General features: G+C 50.7%; 1 protein-coding gene across 2 annotated transcripts in view; it reads left to right on the top strand.

Moving 5' to 3' along the window:
• Positions 1-21948, top strand: part of OLFM1 (olfactomedin 1) — a 94654-nt gene that overhangs the window by 9133 nt on the left and 63573 nt on the right. Inside the window, exon 1 of one of the 2 annotated variants that reach the window (XM_072125805.1) lies at positions 7788-8274. The exons of the other annotated variant lie outside the window; for it this stretch is intronic. Within the exon in view, the coding sequence (XP_071981906.1) occupies positions 8209-8274 (66 nt within the window). The 5' untranslated portion in view covers positions 7788-8208. Of the gene's footprint in view, positions 1-7787; positions 8275-21948 lie in introns of those variants that run through there. 2 annotated transcript variants of the gene reach the window in all.

Consider the following 21948-nt stretch of genomic DNA (forward strand, 5'->3'; position numbering starts at 1 on the left):
GACACTGTTATGGGGGATGTGTAGGTGACACTGTTATGGGGGGATGTGTAGGTGACACTGTTATGGGGGGATGTGTAGGTGACACTGTTATGGGGGATGTGTAGATGTTATGGGGGGGATGTGTAGATGACACTGTTATGGGGGTAGGTGTAGGTGACACTGTTATGGGGGGATGTGTAGGTGACACTGTTATGGGGGATGTGTAGATGACACTGTTATGGGGGGATGTGTAGATGACACTGTTATGGGGGGATGTGTAGATGACACTGTTATGGGGGATGTGTAGATGACACTGTTATGGGGGGATGTGTAGATGACACTGTTATGGGGGGGATGTGTAGATGACACTGTTATGGGGGGATGTGTAGATGACACTGTTATGGGGGGATGTGTAGATGACACTGTTATGGGGGGATGTGTAGATGACACTGTTATGGGGGATGTGTAGATGACACTGTTATGGGGGGATGTGTAGATGACACTGTTATGGGGGATGTGTAGATGACAATGTTATGGGGGATGTGTAGATGTTATGGGGGGATGTGTAGATGACACTGTTATGAGGGATGTGTAGGTGACACTGTTATGGGGGATGTGTAGATGACACTGTTATGGGGGGATGTGTAGATGACACTGTTATGAGGGATGTGTAGATGACACTGTTATGAGGGATGTGTAGATGACACTGTTATGGGGGGATGTGTAGATGACACTGTTATGGGGGGATGTGTAGATGACACTGTTATGGGGGATGTGTAGATGACACTGTTATGGGGGGATGTGTAGATGACACTGTTATGGGGGATGTGTAGATGACAATGTTATGGGGGATGTGTAGATGTTATGGGGGGATGTGTAGATGACACTGTTATGAGGGATGTGTAGGTGACACTGTTATGGGGGATGTGTAGATGACACTGTTATGGGGGGATGTGTAGATGACACTGTTATGAGGGATGTGTAGATGACACTGTTATGAGGGATGTGTAGGTGACACTGTTATGGGGGGATGTGTAGGTGACACTGTTATGGGGGGATGTGTAGATGACACTGTTATGGGGGATGTGTAGGTGACACTGTTATGGGGGATGTGTAGGTGACACTGTTATGGGGGATGTGTAGGTGACACTGTTATGGGGGATGTGTAGGTGACACTGTTATGGGGGAGGTGTAGGTGACACTGTTATGGGGGATGTGTAGGTGACACTGTTATGGGGGGATGTGTAGGTGACACTGTTATGGGGGGATGTGTAGATGACACTGTTATGGGGGGATGTGTAGATGACACTGTTATGGGGGGATGTGTAGGTGACACTGTTATGGGGGGGGAGGTGTAGGTGACACTGTTATGGGGGGAGGTGTAGATGACACTGTTATGGGGGATGTGTAGGTGACACTGTTATGGGGGGGGAGGTGTAGGTGACACTGTTATGGGGGATGTGTAGGTGACACTGTTATGGGGGATGTGTAGGTGACACTGTTATGGGGGGATGTGTAGGTGACACTGTTATGAGGGATGTGTAGGTGACACTGTTATGGGGGATGTGTAGATGACACTGTTATGGGGGGATGTGTAGGTGACACTGTTATGGGGGATGTGTAGATGACACTGTTATGAGGGATGTGTAGGTGACACTGTTATGGGGGATGTGTAGGTGACACTGTTATGGGGGATGTGTAGGTGACACTGTTATGGGGGGATGTGTAGATGTTATGGGGGGATGTGTAGATGACACTGTTATGGGGGGATGTGTAGGTGACAGTGTTATGGGGGATGTGTAGGTGACACTGTTATGGGGGGATGTGTAGATGTTATGGGGGGATGTGTAGATGACACTGTTATGGGGGGATGTGTAGGTGACACTGTTATGGGGGATGTGTAGGTGACACTGTTATGGGGGGATGTGTAGATGTTATGGGGGGATGTGTAGGTGACACTGTTATGGGGGAGGTGTAGGTGACACTGTTATGGGGGGATGTGTAGATGACACTGTTATGGGGGGATGTGTAGATGACACTGTTATGGGGGGATATGTAGATGACACTGTTATGGGGGATGTGTAGATGACACTGTTATGGGGGGATGTGTAGATGACACTGTTATGGGGGGATGTGTAGGTGACACTGTTATGGGGGATGTGTAGGTGACACTGTTATGGGGGATGTGTAGGTGACACTGTTATGGGGGATGTGTAGGTGACACTGTTATGGGGGGATGTGTAGGTGACACTGTTATGGGGGGGATGTGTAGATGACACTGTTATGGGGGGATGTGTAGATGACACTGTTATGGGGGATGTGTAGATGACACTGTTATGGGGGGATGTGTAGGTGACACTGTTATGGGGGATGTGTAGGTGACACTGTTATGGGGGGATGTGTAGGTGACACTGTTATGGGGGGATGTGTAGGTGACACTGTTATGGGGGGATGTGTAGGTGACACTGTTATGGGGGATGTGTAGGTGACACTGTTATGGGGGATGTGTAGATGACACTGTTATGGGGGAGATGTGTAGGTGACACTGTTATGGGGGGATGTGTAGGTGACACTGTTATGGGGGGAGGTGTAGATGACACTGTTATGGGGGATGTGTAGATGACACTGTTATGGGAGATGTGTAGATGACCCTGTTATGGGGGATGTGTAGATGACACTGTTATGGGGGGATGTGTAGGTGACACTGTTATGGGGGATGTGTAGGTGACACTGTTATGGGGGATGTGTGTAGGTGACACTGTTATGGGGGGGATGTGTAGATGTTATGTGGGGATGTGTAGGTGACACTGTTATGGGGGATGTGTAGATGTTATGGGGGATGTGTAGGTGACACTGTTATGGGGGATGTGTAGATGACACTGTTATGGGGGGATGTGTAGATGACACTGTTATGGGGGATGTGTAGGTGACACTGTTATGGGGGATGTGTAGATGTTATGGGGGGATGTGTAGGTGACACTGTTATGGGGGATGTGTAGGTGACACTGTTATGGGGGGATGTGTAGGTGACACTGTTATGGGGGATGTGTAGGTGACACTGTTATGGGGGATGTGTAGGTGACGCTGTTATGGGGGGATGTGTAGGTGACACTGTTATGGGGGATGTGTAGGTGACACTGTTATGGGGGGATGTGTAGATGACACTGTTATGGGGGGATGTGTAGATGACACTGTTATGGGGGGATGTGTAGGTGACACTGTTATGAGGGATGTGTAGGTGACACTGTTATGGGGGGGATGTGTAGGTGACACTGTTATGGGGGGGATGTGTAGGTGACACTGTTATGGGGGGATGTGTAGATGACACTGTTATGGGGGGATGTGTAGATGACACTGTTATGGGGGGATGTGTAGGTGACACTGTTATGGGGGGGGAGGTGTAGGTGACACTGTTATGGGGGATGTGTAGGTGACACTGTTATGGGGGATGTGTAGGTGACACTGTTATGGGGGGATGTGTAGGTGACACTGTTATGAGGGATGTGTAGGTGACACTGTTATGGGGGATGTGTAGATGACACTGTTATGGGGGGATGTGTAGGTGACACTGTTATGGGGGATGTGTAGGTGACACTGTTATGGGGGGATGTGTAGATGTTATGGGGGGATGTGTAGATGACACTGTTATGGGGGGGATGTGTAGGTGACAGTGTTATGGGGGATGTGTAGGTGACACTGTTATGGGGGGATGTGTAGATGTTATGGGGGGATGTGTAGATGACACTGTTATGGGGGGATGTGTAGGTGACACTGTTATGGGGGATGTGTAGGTGACACTGTTATGGGGGGATGTGTAGATGTTATGGGGGGATGTGTAGGTGACACTGTTATGGGGGAGGTGTAGGTGACACTGTTATGGGGGGATGTGTAGATGACACTGTTATGGGGGGATGTGTAGATGACACTGTTATGGGGGGATATGTAGATGACACTGTTATGGGGGATGTGTAGATGACACTGTTATGGGGGGATGTGTAGATGACACTGTTATGGGGGGATGTGTAGGTGACACTGTTATGGGGGGGATGTGTAGATGACACTGTTATGGGGGGATGTGTAGATGACACTGTTATGGGGGATGTGTAGATGACACTGTTATGGGGGGATGTGTAGGTGACACTGTTATGAGGGATGTGTAGGTGACACTGTTATGGGGGATGTGTAGGTGACACTGTTATGGGGGATGTGTGTAGGTGACACTGTTATGGGGGGGATGTGTAGATGTTATGTGGGGATGTGTAGGTGACACTGTTATGGGGGATGTGTAGATGTTATGGGGGATGTGTAGGTGACACTGTTATGGGGGATGTGTAGATGACACTGTTATGGGGGGATGTGTAGGTGACACTGTTATGGGGGGATGTGTAGGTGACACTGTTATGGGGGGATGTGTAGGTGACTCTGTTATGGGGGGATGTGTAGGTGACACTGTTATGGGGGGATGTGTAGGTGACACTGTTATGAGGGATGTGTAGGTGACACTGTTATGGGGGGGGATGTGTAGGTGACACTGTTATGGGGGGATGTGTAGGTGACACTGTTATGGGGGATGTGTATGTGACACTGTTATGGGCGATGTGTAGATGTTATGGGGGGGATGTGTAGGTGACACTGTTATGGGGGGATGTGTAGATGACACTGTTATGGGGGATGTGTAGGTGACACTGTTATGGGGGGATGTGTAGGTGACACTGTTATGGGGGATGTGTAGGTGACACTGTTATGGGGGATGTGTAGGTGACACTGTTATGGGGGATGTGTGTAGGTGACACTGTTATGGGGGATGTGTAGATGTTATGGGGGGAGGTGTAGGTGACACTGTTATGGGGGATGTGTGTAGGTGACACTGTTATGGGGGATGTGTAGATGTTATGGGGGATGTGTAGGTGACACTGTTATGGGGGGGGAGGTGTAGGTGACACTGTTATGGGGGATGTGTAGGTGACACTGTTATGGGGGATGTGTAGATGTTATGGGGGGAGGTGTAGGTGACACTGTTATGGGGGATGTGTGTAGGTGACACTGTTATGGGGGGGATGTGTAGATGTTATGTGGGGATGTGTAGGTGACACTGTTATGGGGGGATGTGTAGATGTTATGGGGGATGTGTAGGTGACACTGTTATGGGGGATGTGTAGGTGACACTGTTATGGGGGATGTGTAGATGTTATGGGGGGAGGTGTAGGTGACACTGTTATGGGGGATGTGTGTAGGTGACACTGTTATGGGGGGGATGTGTAGATGTTATGTGGGGATGTGTAGGTGACACTGTTATGGGGGATGTGTAGATGTTATGGGGGATGTGTAGGTGACACTGTTATGGGGGATGTGTAGATGACACTGTTATGGGGGGATGTGTAGATGACACTGTTATGGGGGATGTGTAGGTGACACTGTTATGGGGGATGTGTAGATGTTATGGGGGGATGTGTAGGTGACACTGTTATGGGGGATGTGTAGGTGACACTGTTATGGGGGGATGTGTAGGTGACACTGTTATGGGGGGATGTGTAGGTGACGCTGTTATGGGGGGATGTGTAGGTGACACTGTTATGGGGGATGTGTAGGTGACACTGTTATGGGGGGATGTGTAGATGACACTGTTATGGGGGGATGTGTAGATGACACTGTTATGGGGGGATGTGTAGGTGACACTGTTATGAGGGATGTGTAGGTGACACTGTTATGGGGGGGATGTGTAGGTGACACTGTTATGGGGGGGATGTGTAGGTGACACTGTTATGGGGGGGATGTGTAGGTGACACTGTTATGAGGGATGTGTAGGTGACACTGTTATGGGGGGGGATGTGTAGGTGACACTGTTATGGGGGGATGTGTAGGTGACACTGTTATGGGGGATGTGTATGTGACACTGTTATGGGCGATGTGTAGATGTTATGGGGGGGATGTGTAGGTGACACTGTTATGGGGGGATGTGTAGATGACACTGTTATGGGGGATGTGTAGGTGACACTGTTATGGGGGGATGTGTAGGTGACACTGTTATGGGGGATGTGTAGGTGACACTGTTATGGGGGATGTGTAGGTGACACTGTTATGGGGGATGTGTGTAGGTGACACTGTTATGGGGGATGTGTAGATGTTATGGGGGGAGGTGTAGGTGACACTGTTATGGGGGATGTGTGTAGGTGACACTGTTATGGGGGATGTGTAGATGTTATGGGGGATGTGTAGGTGACACTGTTATGGGGGATGTGTAGGTGACACTGTTATGGGGGATGTGTAGATGTTATGGGGGGAGGTGTAGGTGACACTGTTATGGGGGATGTGTGTAGGTGACACTGTTATGGGGGGGATGTGTAGATGTTATGTGGGGATGTGTAGGTGACACTGTTATGGGGGGATGTGTAGATGTTATGGGGGATGTGTAGGTGACACTGTTATGGGGGATGTGTAGGTGACACTGTTATGGGGGATGTGTAGATGTTATGGGGGGAGGTGTAGGTGACACTGTTATGGGGGATGTGTGTAGGTGACACTGTTATGGGGGGGATGTGTAGATGTTATGTGGGGATGTGTAGGTGACACTGTTATGGGGGATGTGTAGATGTTATGGGGGATGTGTAGGTGACACTGTTATGGGGGATGTGTAGATGACACTGTTATGGGGGGATGTGTAGATGACACTGTTATGGGGGGATGTGTAGGTGACACTGTTATGGGGGATGTGTAGGTGACACTGTTATGGGGGATGTGTAGGTGACACTGTTATGGGGGATGTGTGTAGGTGACACTGTTATGGGGGGGATGTGTAGATGTTATGGGGGATGTGTAGGTGACACTGTTATGGGGGATGTGTAGGTGACACTGTTATGGGGGATGTGTAGATGTTATGGGGGGAGGTGTAGGTGACACTGTTATGGGGGATGTGTAGATGTTATGGGGGATGTGTAGGTGGCACTGTTATGGGGGATGTGTAGGTGACACTGTTATGGGGGGGGGAGGTGTAGGTGACACTGTTATGGGGGATGTGTAGGTGACACTGTTATGGGGGATGTGTAGATGACACTGTTATGGGGGGATGTGTAGATGACACTGTTATGGGGGGATGTGTAGGTGACACTGTTATGGGGGATGTGTAGGTGACACTGTTATGGGGGATGTGTAGGTGACACTGTTATGGGGGATGTGTGTAGGTGACACTGTTATGGGGGGGATGTGTAGATGTTATGGGGGATGTGTAGGTGACACTGTTATGGGGGATGTGTAGGTGACACTGTTATGGGGGATGTGTAGATGTTATGGGGGGAGGTGTAGGTGACACTGTTATGGGGGATGTGTAGATGTTATGGGGGATGTGTAGGTGGCACTGTTATGGGGGATGTGTAGGTGACACTGTTATGGGGGGGGGAGGTGTAGGTGACACTGTTATGGGGGATGTGTAGGTGACACTGTTATGGGGGGAGGTGTAGGTGACACTGTTATGGGGGATGTGTAGATGTTATGGGGGGATGTGTATATGGCTCCCTCCTCCTCCCTAGGTGCTGGTGTTCTGTTACATTGTATCTCTCTGTGTAGTTAGATACATGGTCTATAGAGGATACATGTGAGATCCTTCCATGTCTGGGGGTCGGGATGATGTGCTCATGTAGGGGGCAGGTGTTCTCCATCAGTCGGGTGTGCTGTAGGATGCTGAGGTTTCTGCACAGTGTATCGTGTTATTGCTGGAGGACAATGGGGGAGCAGTGGAGGGAGGAGTCAGTGCACAATGACAGCTCCCCGGCCAATCCCTGCCGCCAGCACAGCAACCAATCAGCGGGCTCCTTCCATCCTCCATCCCTGGCAGTATCTCGGTGCTGTGGTCCTCTCACTCGCTGCATCCCTGCTCCGTCCGCCGCTCCTGGGGTTTGTCTTCCTCTGTTCCCGGGCTCCAAACTTTTGTCAGCATCCTTGGCCTGGTCCTGCGCCTCCTCCTCCATAGCAAATGCCTCTGAATAATCCCGGAAGCCATTAAGAATCCCTGAGCCCCCCGAACCCCGACCCGGAGGGAGCGGCGATACCCCACAAACATGCACAGAGACCACCTGCCGACTCCTCGCCGTGTCTCCTAGGGCTCCCGCCGCAGGGAAGGAACGGACAGCTGACCCCCCTCCGCAGGAAGACGACGGAAAGAAGGGACGGACCCCCGCACCACGGCAGCGGCCAGCGACAGGAGGACAGCGACTCCGGACAGAACCAGGACCAGAAATGCAGCCCACGAGCCGAGTGCTGAGCCTCTTCCTCCTCATCCTGATGGGCTCCGAACTCACCCAAGTAGGTGCCCCTCCCCCCCCCCCCCCAGGCACGCGGGTGCTGCACCCTGGGCTCTGCCCGGCACCCAGCCCTCTCCCTGACTGTTCGGTTCCCAGTGATTGACGGTGACATTTGCATGTCCTTTCGGGGGTCTCTGGTGGGGGACGCGGGGGGAACGAGGAGAAGTTCGCCTCCGGGAAGCGGCTTAGGGATTTTACGGATTTGTTTGATTAGCGGAATAGGAGTCAAGTGTAAAGGGATTCCACTCTGCTAATGAGATTAGGGCTGAGATCGGGCGCTGATCCCAATTACATCCGCCAGGCGGGGGCGCAGGGTGCCGGGGGTCCCATAAAGGAGGGAGGCGACCGGGGGTCCGGCACATTGTACATTACTATACACTGTAACGACTCCCCAGCTGTGATACAGCACAGGCTGGGGGGCGCAGGGTGCCGGGGGTCCCATAAAGGAGGGAGACGACCGGGGGTCCGGCACATTGTACACTACTATACACTGTAACGACTCCCCAGCTGTGATACAGCACAGGCAAGGGGGCACAGGGTGCCGGGGGTCCCATAAAGAGGCGACCGGGGGTCCGGCACATTGTACACTACTATACACTGTAACGACTCCCCAGCTGTGATACAGCACAGGCAGGGGGGCACAGGGTGCCGGGGGTCCCATAAAGAGGCGACCGGGGGTCCGGCACATTGTACATTACTATACACTGTAACGACTCCCCAGCTGTGATACAGCACAGGCAGTGGGGCGCAGGGTGCTGGGGGTCCCATAAAGGAGGGAGGCGACCGGGGGTCCGGCACATTGTACATTACTATACACTGTAACAACTCCCCAGCTCTGATACAGCACAGGCAGGGGGGCGCAGGGTGCCGGGGGTCCCATAAAGGAGGGAGGCGACCGGGGGTCCGGCACATTGTACATTACTGTACACTGTAACGACTCCCCAGCTGTGATACAGCACAGGCAGGATACTGTCCAGGGGCGCTGTAGTATAGGGGGCACCAGCAGCTCCTCATGGGGGACACGGGGAGACACAAAGAAAGAAACTTATGTGGGGAGATGACAAGTCCTGCACCCCAAACACGGACACCGAGCCACAGGACAGGACGCAGCGGCACGCAGATGTAGCAGAGCTCAGCGCGAAACTGTGCGCACGGAAACAACTACACTATAAACTTACAGATGTGTCCTGCAGTCCTATGTAACACCACAGATAACACAGCGATATCTCTGAGTACAGGTCATGTAGTAGATGTGTCCTGCAGTCCTATGTAACACCACAGATAACACAGTGATATCTCTGAGTACAGATCATGTAGTAGATGTGTCCTGCAGTCCTATGTAACACCACAGATAACACAGTGATATCTCTGAGTACAGATCATGTAGTAGATGTGTCCTGCAGTCCTATGTAACAGCACAGATAACACAGTGATATCTCTGAGTACAGATCATGTAGTAGATGTGTCCTGCAGTCCTATGTAACACCACAGATAACACAGTGATATCTCTGAGTACAGATCATGTAGTAGATGTGACCTGCAGTCCTATGTAACACCACAGATAACACAGTGATATCTCTCTGAGTACAGACCATGTAGTAGATGTGTCCTGCAGTCCTATGTAACACCACAGATAACACAGTGATATCTCTCTGAGTACAGATCATGTAGTAGATGTGTCCTGCAGTCCTATGTAACACCACAGATAACACAGTGATATCTCTGAGTACAGATCATGTAGTAGATGTGTCCTGCAGTCCTATGTAACACCACAGATAACACAGTGATATCTCTGAGTACAGATCATGTAGTAGATGTGTCCTGCAGTCCTATGTAACACCACAGATAACACAGTGATATCTCTGAGTACAGATCATGTAGTAGATGTGTCCTGCAGTCCTATGTAACACCACAGATAACACAGTGATATCTCCGAGTACAGATCATGTAGTAGTGTCCTGCAGTCCTATGTAACACCACAGATAACACAGTGATATCTCTGAGTACAGATCATGTAGTAGATGTGACCTGCAGTCCTATGTAACACCACAGATAACACAGTGATATCTCTCTGAGTACAGACCATGTAGTAGATGTGTCCTGCAGTCCTATGTAACACCACAGATAACACAGAGATATCTCTGAGTACAGATCATGTAGTAGATGTGTCCTGCAGTCCTATGTAACACCACATATAACACAGTGATATCTCTGAGTACAGATCATGTAGTAGATGTGTCCTGCAGTCCTATGTAACACCACAGATAACACAGTGATATCTCTGAGTACAGATCATGTAGTAGATGTGTCCTGCAGTCCTATGTAACAGCACAGATAACACAGTGATATCTCTGAGTACAGATCATGTAGTAGATGTGTCCTGCAGTCCTATGTAACAGCACAGATAACACAGTGATATCTCTGAGTACAGATCATGTAGTAGATGTGTCCTGCAGTCCCATGTAACACCACAGATAACACAGTGATATCTCTGAGTACAGATCATGTAGTAGATGTAACCTGCAGTCCTATGTAACACCACAGATAACACAGTGATATCTCTGAGTACAGATCATGTAGTAGATGTGTCCTGCAGTCCTATGTAACACCACAGATAACACACTGATATCTCTGAGTACAGATCATGTAGTAGATGTCATCTGCAGTCCTATGTAACACCACAGATAACACAGTGATATCTCTCTTAGTACAGATCATGTAGTAGATGTGTCCTGCAGTCCTATGTAACACCACAGATAACACAGTGATATCTCTGAGTACAGATCAGGTAGTAGATGTGTCCTGCAGTCCTATGTAACACCACAGATAACACACTGATATCTCTGAGTACAGGTCATGTAGTAGATGTGTCCTGCAGTCCTATGTAACACCACAGATAACACAGTGATATCTCTGAGTACAGATCATGTAGTAGATGTGACCTGCAGTCCCATGTAACACCACAGATAACACAGTGATATCTCTGAGTACAGGTCATGTAGTAGATGTGAACTGCAGTCCTATGTAACACCACAGATAACACAGTGATATCTCTGAGTACAGATCATGTAGTAGATGTGTCCTGCAGTCCTATGTAACACCACAGATAACACAGTGATATGTCTGAGTACAGATCATGTAGTAGATGTGTCCTGCAGTCCCATGTAACACCACAGATAACACAGTGATATCTCTGAGTACAGATCATGTACTAGATGTGTCCTGCAGTCCTATGTAACACCACAGATAACACAGTGATATCTCTCTGCGTACAGATCATGTAGTAGATGTGTCCCGCAGTCCTATGTAACACCACAGATAACACAGTGATATCTCTGAGTACAGATCATGTAGTAGATGTGACCTGCAGTCCTATGTAACACCACAGATAACACAGTGATATCTCTGAGTACAGATCATGTAGTAGATGTGACCTGCAGTCCCATGTAACACCACAGATAACACAGTGATATCTCTCTGAGTACAGATCATGTAGTAGATGTCACCTGCAGACCTACTATGTGCAGTGTCCTGTGTACTATTTGCAGTGTCCTGTGTACTATGTGCAGGGTCCTGTGTACTATGTGCAGGGGTCCTGTGTACTATGTGCAGTGTCCTGTGTACTATGTGCAGTGTCCTGTGTACTATGTGCAGGGGTCCTGTGTACTATGTGCAGGGTCCTGTGTACTATGTGCAGGGTCCTGTGTGCTATGTGCAGGGTCCAGTGTGCTATGTGCAGGGTCCTGTGTACTATGTGCAGTGTCCTGTGTACTATGTGCAGTGTGTACTATGTGCAGGGGTCCTGTGTACTATGTGCAGTGTCCTGTGTACTATGTGCAGTGTCCAGGACCCTGCACATAGTACACACTGCACATAGTACACAGGACCCTGCACATAGCACACTGGACCCTGCACATAGCACACTGGACCCTGCACATAGCACACTGGACCCTGCACATAGCACACATGTACTATGTGCAGGGTCCTGTGTACTATGTGCAGGGTCCTGTGTACTATGTGCAGGGTCCTGTGTACTATGTGCAGAGTCCTGTGTACTATGTGCAGTGTGTACTATGTGCAGGGGTCCTGTGTACTATGTGCAGTGTCCTGTGTACTATGTGCAGTGTCCTGTGTACTATGTGCAGTGTCCTGTGTACTATGTGCAGTGTGTACTATGTGCAGGGTCCTGTGTACTATGTGCAGGGTCCTGTGTACTATGTGCAGGGTCCTGTGTACTATGTGTACGGTCCTGTGTACTATGTGCAGGGTCCTGTGTACTATGTGCAGGCTCCTGTGTACTATGTGCAGTGTGTACTATGTGCAGTGTCCTGTGTACTATGTGCAGGGTCCTGTGTACTATGTGCAGTGTCCTGTGTGCTATGTGCAGGGTCCTGTGTGCTATGTGCAGGGTCCAGTGTGCTATGTGCAGGGTCCAGTGTGCTATGTGCAGGGTCCTGTGTACTATGTGCAGTGTGTACTATGTGCAGTGTGTACTATGTGCAGGGTCCTGTGTACTATGTGCAGGGTCCTGTGTACTATGTGCAGGGTCCTGTGTACTATGTGCAGGGTCCTGTGTACTATGTGCAGGGTCCTGTGTACTATGTGCAGGGTCCTGTGTACTATGTGCAGAGTCCTGTGTACTATGTGCAGTGTGTACTATGTGCAGGGGTCCTGTGTACTATGTGCAGTGTCCTGTGTACTATGTGCAGTGTGTACTATGTGCAGGGTCCTGTGTACTATGTGCAGGGTCCTGTGTACTATGTGCAGGGTCCTGTGTACTATGTGCAGGGTCCTGTGTACTATGTGCAGGGTCCTGTGTACTATGTGCAGGCTCCTGTGTACTATGTGCAGTGTGTACTATGTGCAGGCTCCTGTGTACTATGTGCAGTGTGTACTATGTGCAGTGTCCTGTGTACTATGTGCAGAGTCCTGTGTACTATGTGCAGTGTGTACTATGTGCAGGGTCCTGTGTACTATGTGCAGGGTCCTGTGTACTATGTGCAGGGTCCTGTGTACTATGTGCAGGGTCCTGTGTACTATGTGCAGGGTCCTGTGTACTATGTGCAGGGTCCTGTGTACTATGTGCAGGGTCCTGTGTACTATGTGCAGGGTCCTGTGTACTATGTGCAGGGTCCTGTGTGCTATGTGCAGGGTCCAGTGTGCTATGTGCAGGGTCCAGTGTGCTATGTGCAGGGTCCTGTGTACTATGTGCAGTGTGTACTATGTGCAGTGTGTACTATGTGCACATAGTACACAGGACACTGCACATAGTACACAGGACACTGCACATAGTACACAGGACACTGCACATAGTACACAGGACACTGCACATAGTACACAGGACCCCTGCACATAGTACACACTGCACATAGTACACAGGACCCTGCACATAGTACACAGGACCCTGCACATAGTACACAGGACCCTGCACATAGTACACACTGCACATAGTACACAGGACCCTGCACATAGCACACTGGACCCTGCACATAGCACACTGGACCCTGCACATAGCACACTGGACCCTGCACATAGCACACATGTACTATGTGCAGGGTCCTGTGTACTATGTGCAGGGTCCTGTGTACTATGTGCAGAGTCCTGTGTACTATGTGCAGTGTGTACTATGTGCAGGGGTCCTGTGTACTATGTGCAGTGTCCTGTGTACTATGTGCAGTGTCCTGTGTACTATGTGCAGTGTCCTGTGTACTATGTGCAGTGTCCTGTGTACTATGTGCAGGGTCCTGTGTACTATTTGTACGGTCCTGTGTACTATGTGCAGGGTCCTGTGTACTATGTGCAGGCTCCTGTGTACTATGTGCAGTGTCCTGTGTACTATGTGCAGGGTCCTGTGTACTATGTGCAGGGTCCTGTGTACTATGTGCAGGCTCCTGTGTACTATGTGCAGGGTCCTGTGTACTATGTGCAGTGTCCTGTGTGCTATGTGCAGTGTCCTGTGTGCTATGTGCAGTGTCCTGTGTGCTATGTGCAGGGTCCTGTGTGCTATGAGCAGGGTCCAGTGTACTATGTGCAGGGGTCCTGTGTACTATGTGCAGTGTCCTGTGTACTATGTGCAGTGTCCTGTGTACTATGTGCAGTGTGTACTATGTGCAGGGTCCTGTGTACTATGTGCAGGGTCCTGTGTACTATGTGCAGGGTCCTGTGTACTATGTGCAGGGTCCTGTGTACTATGTGCAGGGTCCTGTGTACTATGTGCAGGGTCCTGTGTACTATGTGCAGGGTCCTGTGTAATATGTGCAGGGTCCTGTGTACTATGTGCAGGCTCCTGTGTACTATGTGCAGTGTCCTGTGTACTATGTGCAGAGTCCTGTGTACTATGTGCAGTGTGTACTATGTGCAGGCTCCTGTGTACTATGTGCAGGCTCCTGTGTACTATGTGCAGGGTCCTGTGTACTATGTGCAGGGTCCTGTGTACTATGTGCAGGGTCCTGTGTACTATGTGCAGGGTCCTGTGTACTATGTGCAGGGTCCTGTGTACTATGTGCAGGGTCCTGTGTACTATGTGCAGGGTCCTGTGTACTATGTGCAGGGTCCTGTGTACTATGTGCAGTGTGTACTATGTGCAGGGGTCCTGTGTACTATGTGCAGTGTACTATGTGCAGTGTCCTGTGTACTATGTGCAGGGTCCTGTGTACTATGTGCAGGGTCCTGTGTACTATGTGCAGGGTCCTGTGTACTATGTGCAGTGTGTACTATGTGCAGGGGTCCTGTGTACTATGTGCAGGGGTCCTGTGTACTATGTGCAGGGTCCTGTGTACTATGTGCAGTGTGTACTATGTGCAGGGGTCCTGTGTACTATGTGCAGGGTCCTGTGTACTATGTGCAGGGGTCCTGTGTGCTATGTGCAGGGGTCCTGTGTGCTATGTGCAGGGGTCCTGTGTGCTATGTGCAGGGGTCCTGTGTGCTATGTGCAGGGGTCCTGTGTACTATGTGCAGGGGTCCTGTGTACTATGTGCAGGGGTCCTGTGTACTATGTGCAGGGGTCCTGTGTACTATGTGTAGTGTGTACTATGTGCAGTGTCCTGTGTACTATGTGCAGGGTCCTGTGTACTATGTGCAGGGTCCTGTGTACTATGTGCAGTGTCCTGTGTGCTATGTGCAGTGTCCTGTGTGCTATGTGCAGGGTCCTGTGTACTATGTGCAGGGTCCTGTGTACCATGTGCAGTGTGTGCTATGTGCAGGGTCCTGTGTACTATGTGCAGGGTCCAGTGTGCTGTGAGCAGGGTCCAGTGTGCTATGAGCAGGGTCCAGTGTGCTATGTGCAGGGTCCAGTGTGCTATGTGCAGGGTCCTGTGTACTATGTGCAGTGTGTACTATGTGCAGTGTGTACTATGTGCAGGGTCCTGTGTACTATGTGCAGGGTCCTGTGTACTATGTGCAGGGTCCTGTGTACTATGTGCAGGGCCCTGTGTACTATGTGCAGAGTCCTGTGTACTATGTGCAGTGTTTACTATGTGCAGGGTCCTGTGTACTATGTGCAGGGTCCTGTGTACTATGTGCAGGGTCCTGTGTACTATGTGCAGGGTCCTGTGTACTATGTGCAGGGTCCAGTGTACTATGTGCAGGGTCCTGTGTACTATGTGCAGGCTCCTGTGTACTATGTGCAGTGTGTACTATGTGCAGTGTCCTGTGTACTATGTGCAGAGTCCTGTGTACTATGTGCAGTGTGTACTATGTGCAGGCTCCTGTGTACTATGTGCAGGGTCCTGTGTACTATGTGCAGGGTCCTGTGTACTATGTGCAGGGTCCTGTGTACTATGTGCAGTGTCCTGTGTACTATGTGCAGTGTCCTGTGTACTATGTGCAGGGTCCTGTGTACTATGTGCAGGGTCCTGTGTACTATGTGCAGGGTCCTGTGTACTAGGTGCAGGGTCCTGTGTACTATGTGCAGGGTCCTGTGTACTATGTGCAGGGTCCTGTGTACTATGTGCAGAGTCCTGTGTACTATGTGCAGTGTGTACTATGTGCAGGGGTCCTGTGTACTATGTGCAGTGTACTATGTGCAGGGGTCCTGTGTACTATGTGCAGTGTGTACTATGTGCAGGGTCCTGTATACTATGTGCAGGGTCCTGTGTACTATGTGCAGGGTCCTGTGTACTATGTGCAGTGTGTACTATGTGCAGGGGTCCTGTGTACTATGTGCAGGGGTCCTGTGTACTATGTGCAGGGTCCTGTGTACTATGTGCAGTGTGTACTATGTGCAGGGGTCCTGTGTACTATGTGCAGGGGTCCTGTGTGCTATGTGCAGGGGTCCTGTGTGCTATGTGCAGGGGTCCTGTGTGCTATGTGCAGGGGTCCTGTGTGCTATGTGCAGGGGTCCTGTGTGCTATGTGCAGGGGTCCTGTGTACTATGTGCAGGGGTCCTGTGTACTATGTGCAGGGGTCCTGTGTACTATGTGCAGGGGTCCTGTGTACTATGTGCAGGGGTCCTGTGTACTATGTGCAGGGGTCCTGTGTACTATGTGCAGGGTCCTGTGTACTATGTGCAGGGTCCTGTGTGCTATGTGCTATGTGCAGGGTCCTGTGTACTATGTGCAGTGTGTACTATGTGCAGGGTCCTGTGTGCTATGTGCAGTGTCCTGTGTACTATGTGCAGTGTGTACTATGTGCAGGGGTCCTGTGTACTATGTGCAGTGTGTGCTATGTGCAGTGTCCTGTGTGCTATGTGCAGTGTCCTGTGTGCTATGTGCAGGGTCCTGTGTACTATGTGCAGTGTGTACTATGTGCAGGGTCCTGTGTGCTATGTGCAGGGTCCTGTGTACTATGTGCAGTGTGTACTATGTGCAGGGTCCTGTGTACTATGTGCAGGGTCCTGTGTACTATGTGCAGGGTCCTGTGTACTATGTGCCGGTTCCTGTGTACTATGTGCAGTGTGTGCTATGTGCAGGGTCCTGTGTGCTATGTGCAGGGTCCTGTGTGCTATGTGCAGGGTCCTGTGTGCTATGTGCAGGGTCCTGTGTGCTATGTGCAGGGGTCCTGTGTACTATGTGCAGGGGTCCTGTGTACTATGTGCAGTGTGTACTATGTGCAGGGGTCCTGTGTACTATGTGCAGGGGTCCTGTGTACTATGTGCAGGGGTCCTGTGTACTATGTGCAGGGGTCCTGTGTACTATGTGCAGGGGTCCTGTGTACTATGTGCAGGGGTCCTGTGTACTATGTGCAGGGGTCCTGTGTGCTATGTGCAAGGTCCTGTGTACTATGTGCAGGGTCCTGTGTGCTATGAGCAGGGTCCTGTGTACTATGTGCAGGGTCCTGTGTACTATGTGCAGGGGTCCTGTGTACTATGTGCAGGGGTCCTGTGTGCTATGTGCAGGGGTCCTGTGTGCTATGTGCAGGGGTCCTGTGTGCTATGTGCAGGGGTCCTGTGTGCTATGTGCAGGGGTCCTGTGTGCTATGTGCAGGGGTCCTGTGTGCTATGTGCAGGGGTCCTGTGTGCTATGTGCAGGGGTCCTGTGTGCTATGTGCAGGGGTCCTGTGTGCTATGTGCAGGGGTCCTGTGTGCTATGTGCAGGGGTCCTGTGTGCTATGTGCAGGGGTCCTGTGTGCTATGTGCAGGGGTCCTGTGTGCTATGTGCAGGGGTCCTGTGTACTATGTGCAGGGGTCCTGTGTACTATGTGCAGGGGTCCTGTGTACTATGTGCAGGGGTCCTGTGTACTATGTGCAGTGTCCTGTGTACTATGTGCAGTGTCCTGTGTACTATGTGCAGTGTCCACTATGTGCAGGGGTCCTGTGTACTATGTGCAGGGTCCTGTGTACTATGTGCAGTGTGTACTATGTGCAGTGTCCTGTGTGCTATGTGCAGGGTCCTGTGTACTATGTGCAGGGTCCTGTGTGCTATAAGCAGGGTCCTGTGTACTATGAGCAGGGTCCTGTGTACTATGAGCAGGGTCCTGTGTACTATGTGCAGGGTCCTGTGTACTATGTGCAGGGGTCCTGTGTACTATGTGCAGGGTCCTGTGTACTATGTGCAGGGTCCTGTGTACTATGTGCAGGGTCCTGTGTACTATGTGCAGGGTCCTGTGTACTATGTGCAGTATGTACTATGTGCAGGGGTCCTGTGTACTATGTGCAGGGGTCCTGTGTACTATGTGCAGGGGTCCTGTGTACTATGTGCAGGGGTCCTGTGTACTATGTGCAGGGGTCCTGTGTACTATGTGCAGGGGTCCTGTGTGCTATGTGCAGGGGTCCTGTGTGCTATGTGCAGGGGTCCTGTGTGCTATGTGCAGGGGTCCTGTGTGCTATGTGCAGGGGTCCTGTGTGCTATGTGCAGGGGTCCTGTGTACTATGTGCAGGGGTCCTGTGTACTATGTGCAGGGGTCCTGTGTACTATGTGCAGTGTACTGTGTACTATGTGCAGTGTCCTGTGTACTATGTGCAGTGTCCTGTGTACTATGTGCAGTGTGTACTATGTGCAGGGGTCCTGTGTACTATGTGCAGGGTCCTGTGTACTATGTGCAGTGTGTACTATGTGCAGTGTCCTGTGTGCTATGTGCAGTGTCCTGTGTGCTATGTGCAGGGTCCTGTGTGCTATGTGCAGGGTCCTGTGTGCTATGTGCAGGGTCCTGTGTGCTATGTGCAGGGTCCTGTGTGCTATGTGCAGGGTCCTGTGTGCTATGTGCAGGGTCCTGTGTGCTATGTGCAGGGTCCTGTGTGCTATGTGCAGGGTCCTGTGTACTATGAGCAGGGTCCTGTGTACTATGAGCAGGGTCCTGTGTACTATGTGCAGGGTCCTGTGTACTATGAGCAGGGGTCCTGTGTACTATGTGCAGGGGTCCTGTGTACTATGTGCAGGGGTCCTGTGTACTATGTGCAGGGGTCCTGTGTACTATGTGCATGGGTCCTGTGTACTATGTGCAGGGGTCCTGTGTACTATGTGCAGGGGTCCTGTGTACTATGTGCAGGGGTCCTGTGTACTATGTGCAGGGGTCCTGTGTACTATGTGCAGGGTCCAGTGTACTATGTGCAGGGTCCAGTGTACTATGTGCAGGCTCCTGTGTACTATGTGCAGGCTCCTGTGTGCTATGTGCAGTGACCTGTGTGCTATGTGCTGGGTCCTGTGTGCTATGTGCAGGGTCCTGTGTGCTATGTGCAGGGTCCTGTGTGCTATGTGCAGGGTCCTGTGTGCTATGTGCAGGGGTCCTGTGTACTATGTGCAGGGGTCCTGTGTACTATGTGCAGGGTCCTGTGTACTATGTGCAGTGTCCTGTGTACTATGTGCAGGGTCCTGTGTGCTATGTGCAGGTTCCTGTGTACTATGTGCAGGGTCCTGTGTACTATGTGCAGGGTCCTGTGTACTATGTGCAGGGTCCTGTGTACTATGTGCAGGGTCCTGTGTACTATGTGCAGGGTCCTGTGTACTATGTGCAGGGTCCTGTGTACTATGTGTAGTGTACTATGTGCAGTGTCCTGTGTACTATGTGCAGTGTGTACTATGTGCAGGCTCCTGTGTACTATGTGCAGGGTCCTGTGTACTATGTGCAGGGTCCTGTGTACTATGTGCAGGGTCCTGTGTACTATGTGTAGTGTACTATGTGCAGTGTCCTTGTACTATGTGCAGTGTGTACTATGTGCAGGCTCCTGTGTACTATGTGCAGGCTCCTGTGTACTATGTGCAGGGTCCTGTGTACTATGTGCAGGGTCCTGTGTACTATGTGTAGTGTACTATGTGCAGTGTCCTGTGTACTATGTGCAGTGTGTACTATGTGCAGGCTCCTGTGTACTATGTGCAGGCTCCTGTGTACTATGTGCAGGCTCCTGTGTACTATGTGCAGGCTCCTGTGTACTATGTGCAGGGTCCTGTGTACTATGTGTAGTGTACTATGTGCAGTGTCCTGTGTACTATGTGCAGTGTGTACTTTGTGCAGTGTCCTGTGTACTATGTGCAGGGTCCTGTGTACTATGTGCAGGGTCCTGTGTACTATGTGCAGGGTCCTGTGTACTATGTGCAGGGTCCTGTGTACTATGTGCAGGGGTCCTGTGTTCTATGTGCAGGGTCCTGTGTACTATGTGCAGTGTACTATGTGCAGGGGTCCTGTGTACTATGTGCAGGGGTCCTGTGTACTATGTGCAGGGTCCTGTGTACTATGTGCAGTGTGTACTATGTGCAGTGTGTACTATGTGCAGTGTGTACTATGTGCAGTGTCCTGTGTACTATGTGCAGGGTCCTGTGTACTATGTGCAGGGTCCTGTGTACTATGTGCAGGGTCCTGTGTACTATGTGCAGGGTCCTGTGTACTATGTGCAGGGTCCTGTGTACTATGTGCAGGGGTCCTGTGTTCTATGTGCAGGGTCCTGTGTACTATGTGCAGTGTACTATGTGCAGGGGTCCTGTGTACTATGTGCAGGGGTCCTGTGTACTATGTGCAGGGGTCCTGTGTACTATGTGCAGGGTCCTGTGTACTATGTGCAGTGTGTACTATGTGCAGTGTCCTGTGTACTATGTGCAGTGTGTACTATGTGCAGTGTGTACTATGTGCAGTGTTCTGTGTACTATGTGCAGGGTCCTGTGTACTATGTGCAGGGTCCTGTGTACTATGTGCAGGGTCCTGTGTACTATGTGCAGGGTCCTGTGTACTATGTGCAGGGGTCCTGTGTACTATGTGCAGGGGTCCTGTGTACTATGTGCAGTGTGTACTTTGTGCAGTGTCCTGTGTACTATGTGCAGGGTCCTGTGTACTATGTGCAGGGTCCTGTGTACTATGTGCAGGGTCCTGTGTACTATGTGCAGGGTCCTGTGTACTATGTGCAGGGGTCCTGTGTTCTATGTGCAGGGTCCTGTGTACTATGTGCAGTGTACTATGTGCAGGGGTCCTGTGTACTATGTGCAGGGGTCCTGTGTACTATGTGCAGGGTCCTGTGTACTATGTGCAGTGTGTACTATGTGCAGTGTGTACTATGTGCAGTGTGTACTATGTGCAGTGTCCTGTGTACTATGTGCAGTGTGTACTATGTGCAGTGTTCTGTGTACTATGTGCAGGGTCCTGTGTACTATGTGCAGGGTCCTGTGTACTATGTGCAGGGTCCTGTGTACTATGTGCAGGGTCCTGTGTACTATGTGCAGGGTCCTGTGTACTATGTGCAGGGTCCTGTGTACTATGTGCAGGGTCCTGTGTACTATGTGCAGGGGTCCTGTGTTCTATGTGCAGGGTCCTGTGTACTATGTGCAGTGTACTATGTGCAGGGGTCCTGTGTACTATGTGCAGGGGTCCTGTGTACTATGTGCAGGGGTCCTGTGTACTATGTGCAGTGTGTACTATGTGCAGTGTGTACTATGTGCAGTGTCCTGTGTACTATGTGCAGTGTGTACTATGTGCAGTGTGTACTATGTGCAGTGTGTACTATGTGCAGTGTTCTGTGTACTATGTGCAGTGTCCTGTGTACTATGTGCAGGGTCCTGTGTACTATGTGCAGGGTCCTGTGTACTATGTGCAGGGTCCTGTGTACTATGTGCAGGGTCCTGTGTACTATGTGCAGGGGTCCTGTGTACTATGTGCAGGGGTCCTGTGTACTATGTGCAGGGGTCCTGTGTACTATGTGCAGGGGTCCTGTGTACTATGTGCAGGGGTCCTGTGTACCATGTGCAGGGTCCTGTGTACTATGTGCAGGGTCCTGTGTACTATGTGCAGGGTGTACTATGTGCAGGGTCCTGTGTAC

Source organism: Engystomops pustulosus, chromosome 9 (genome assembly GCF_040894005.1).
Source record: "Engystomops pustulosus chromosome 9, aEngPut4.maternal, whole genome shotgun sequence".
Taxonomy (NCBI): Eukaryota; Metazoa; Chordata; class Amphibia; order Anura; family Leptodactylidae; genus Engystomops; species Engystomops pustulosus.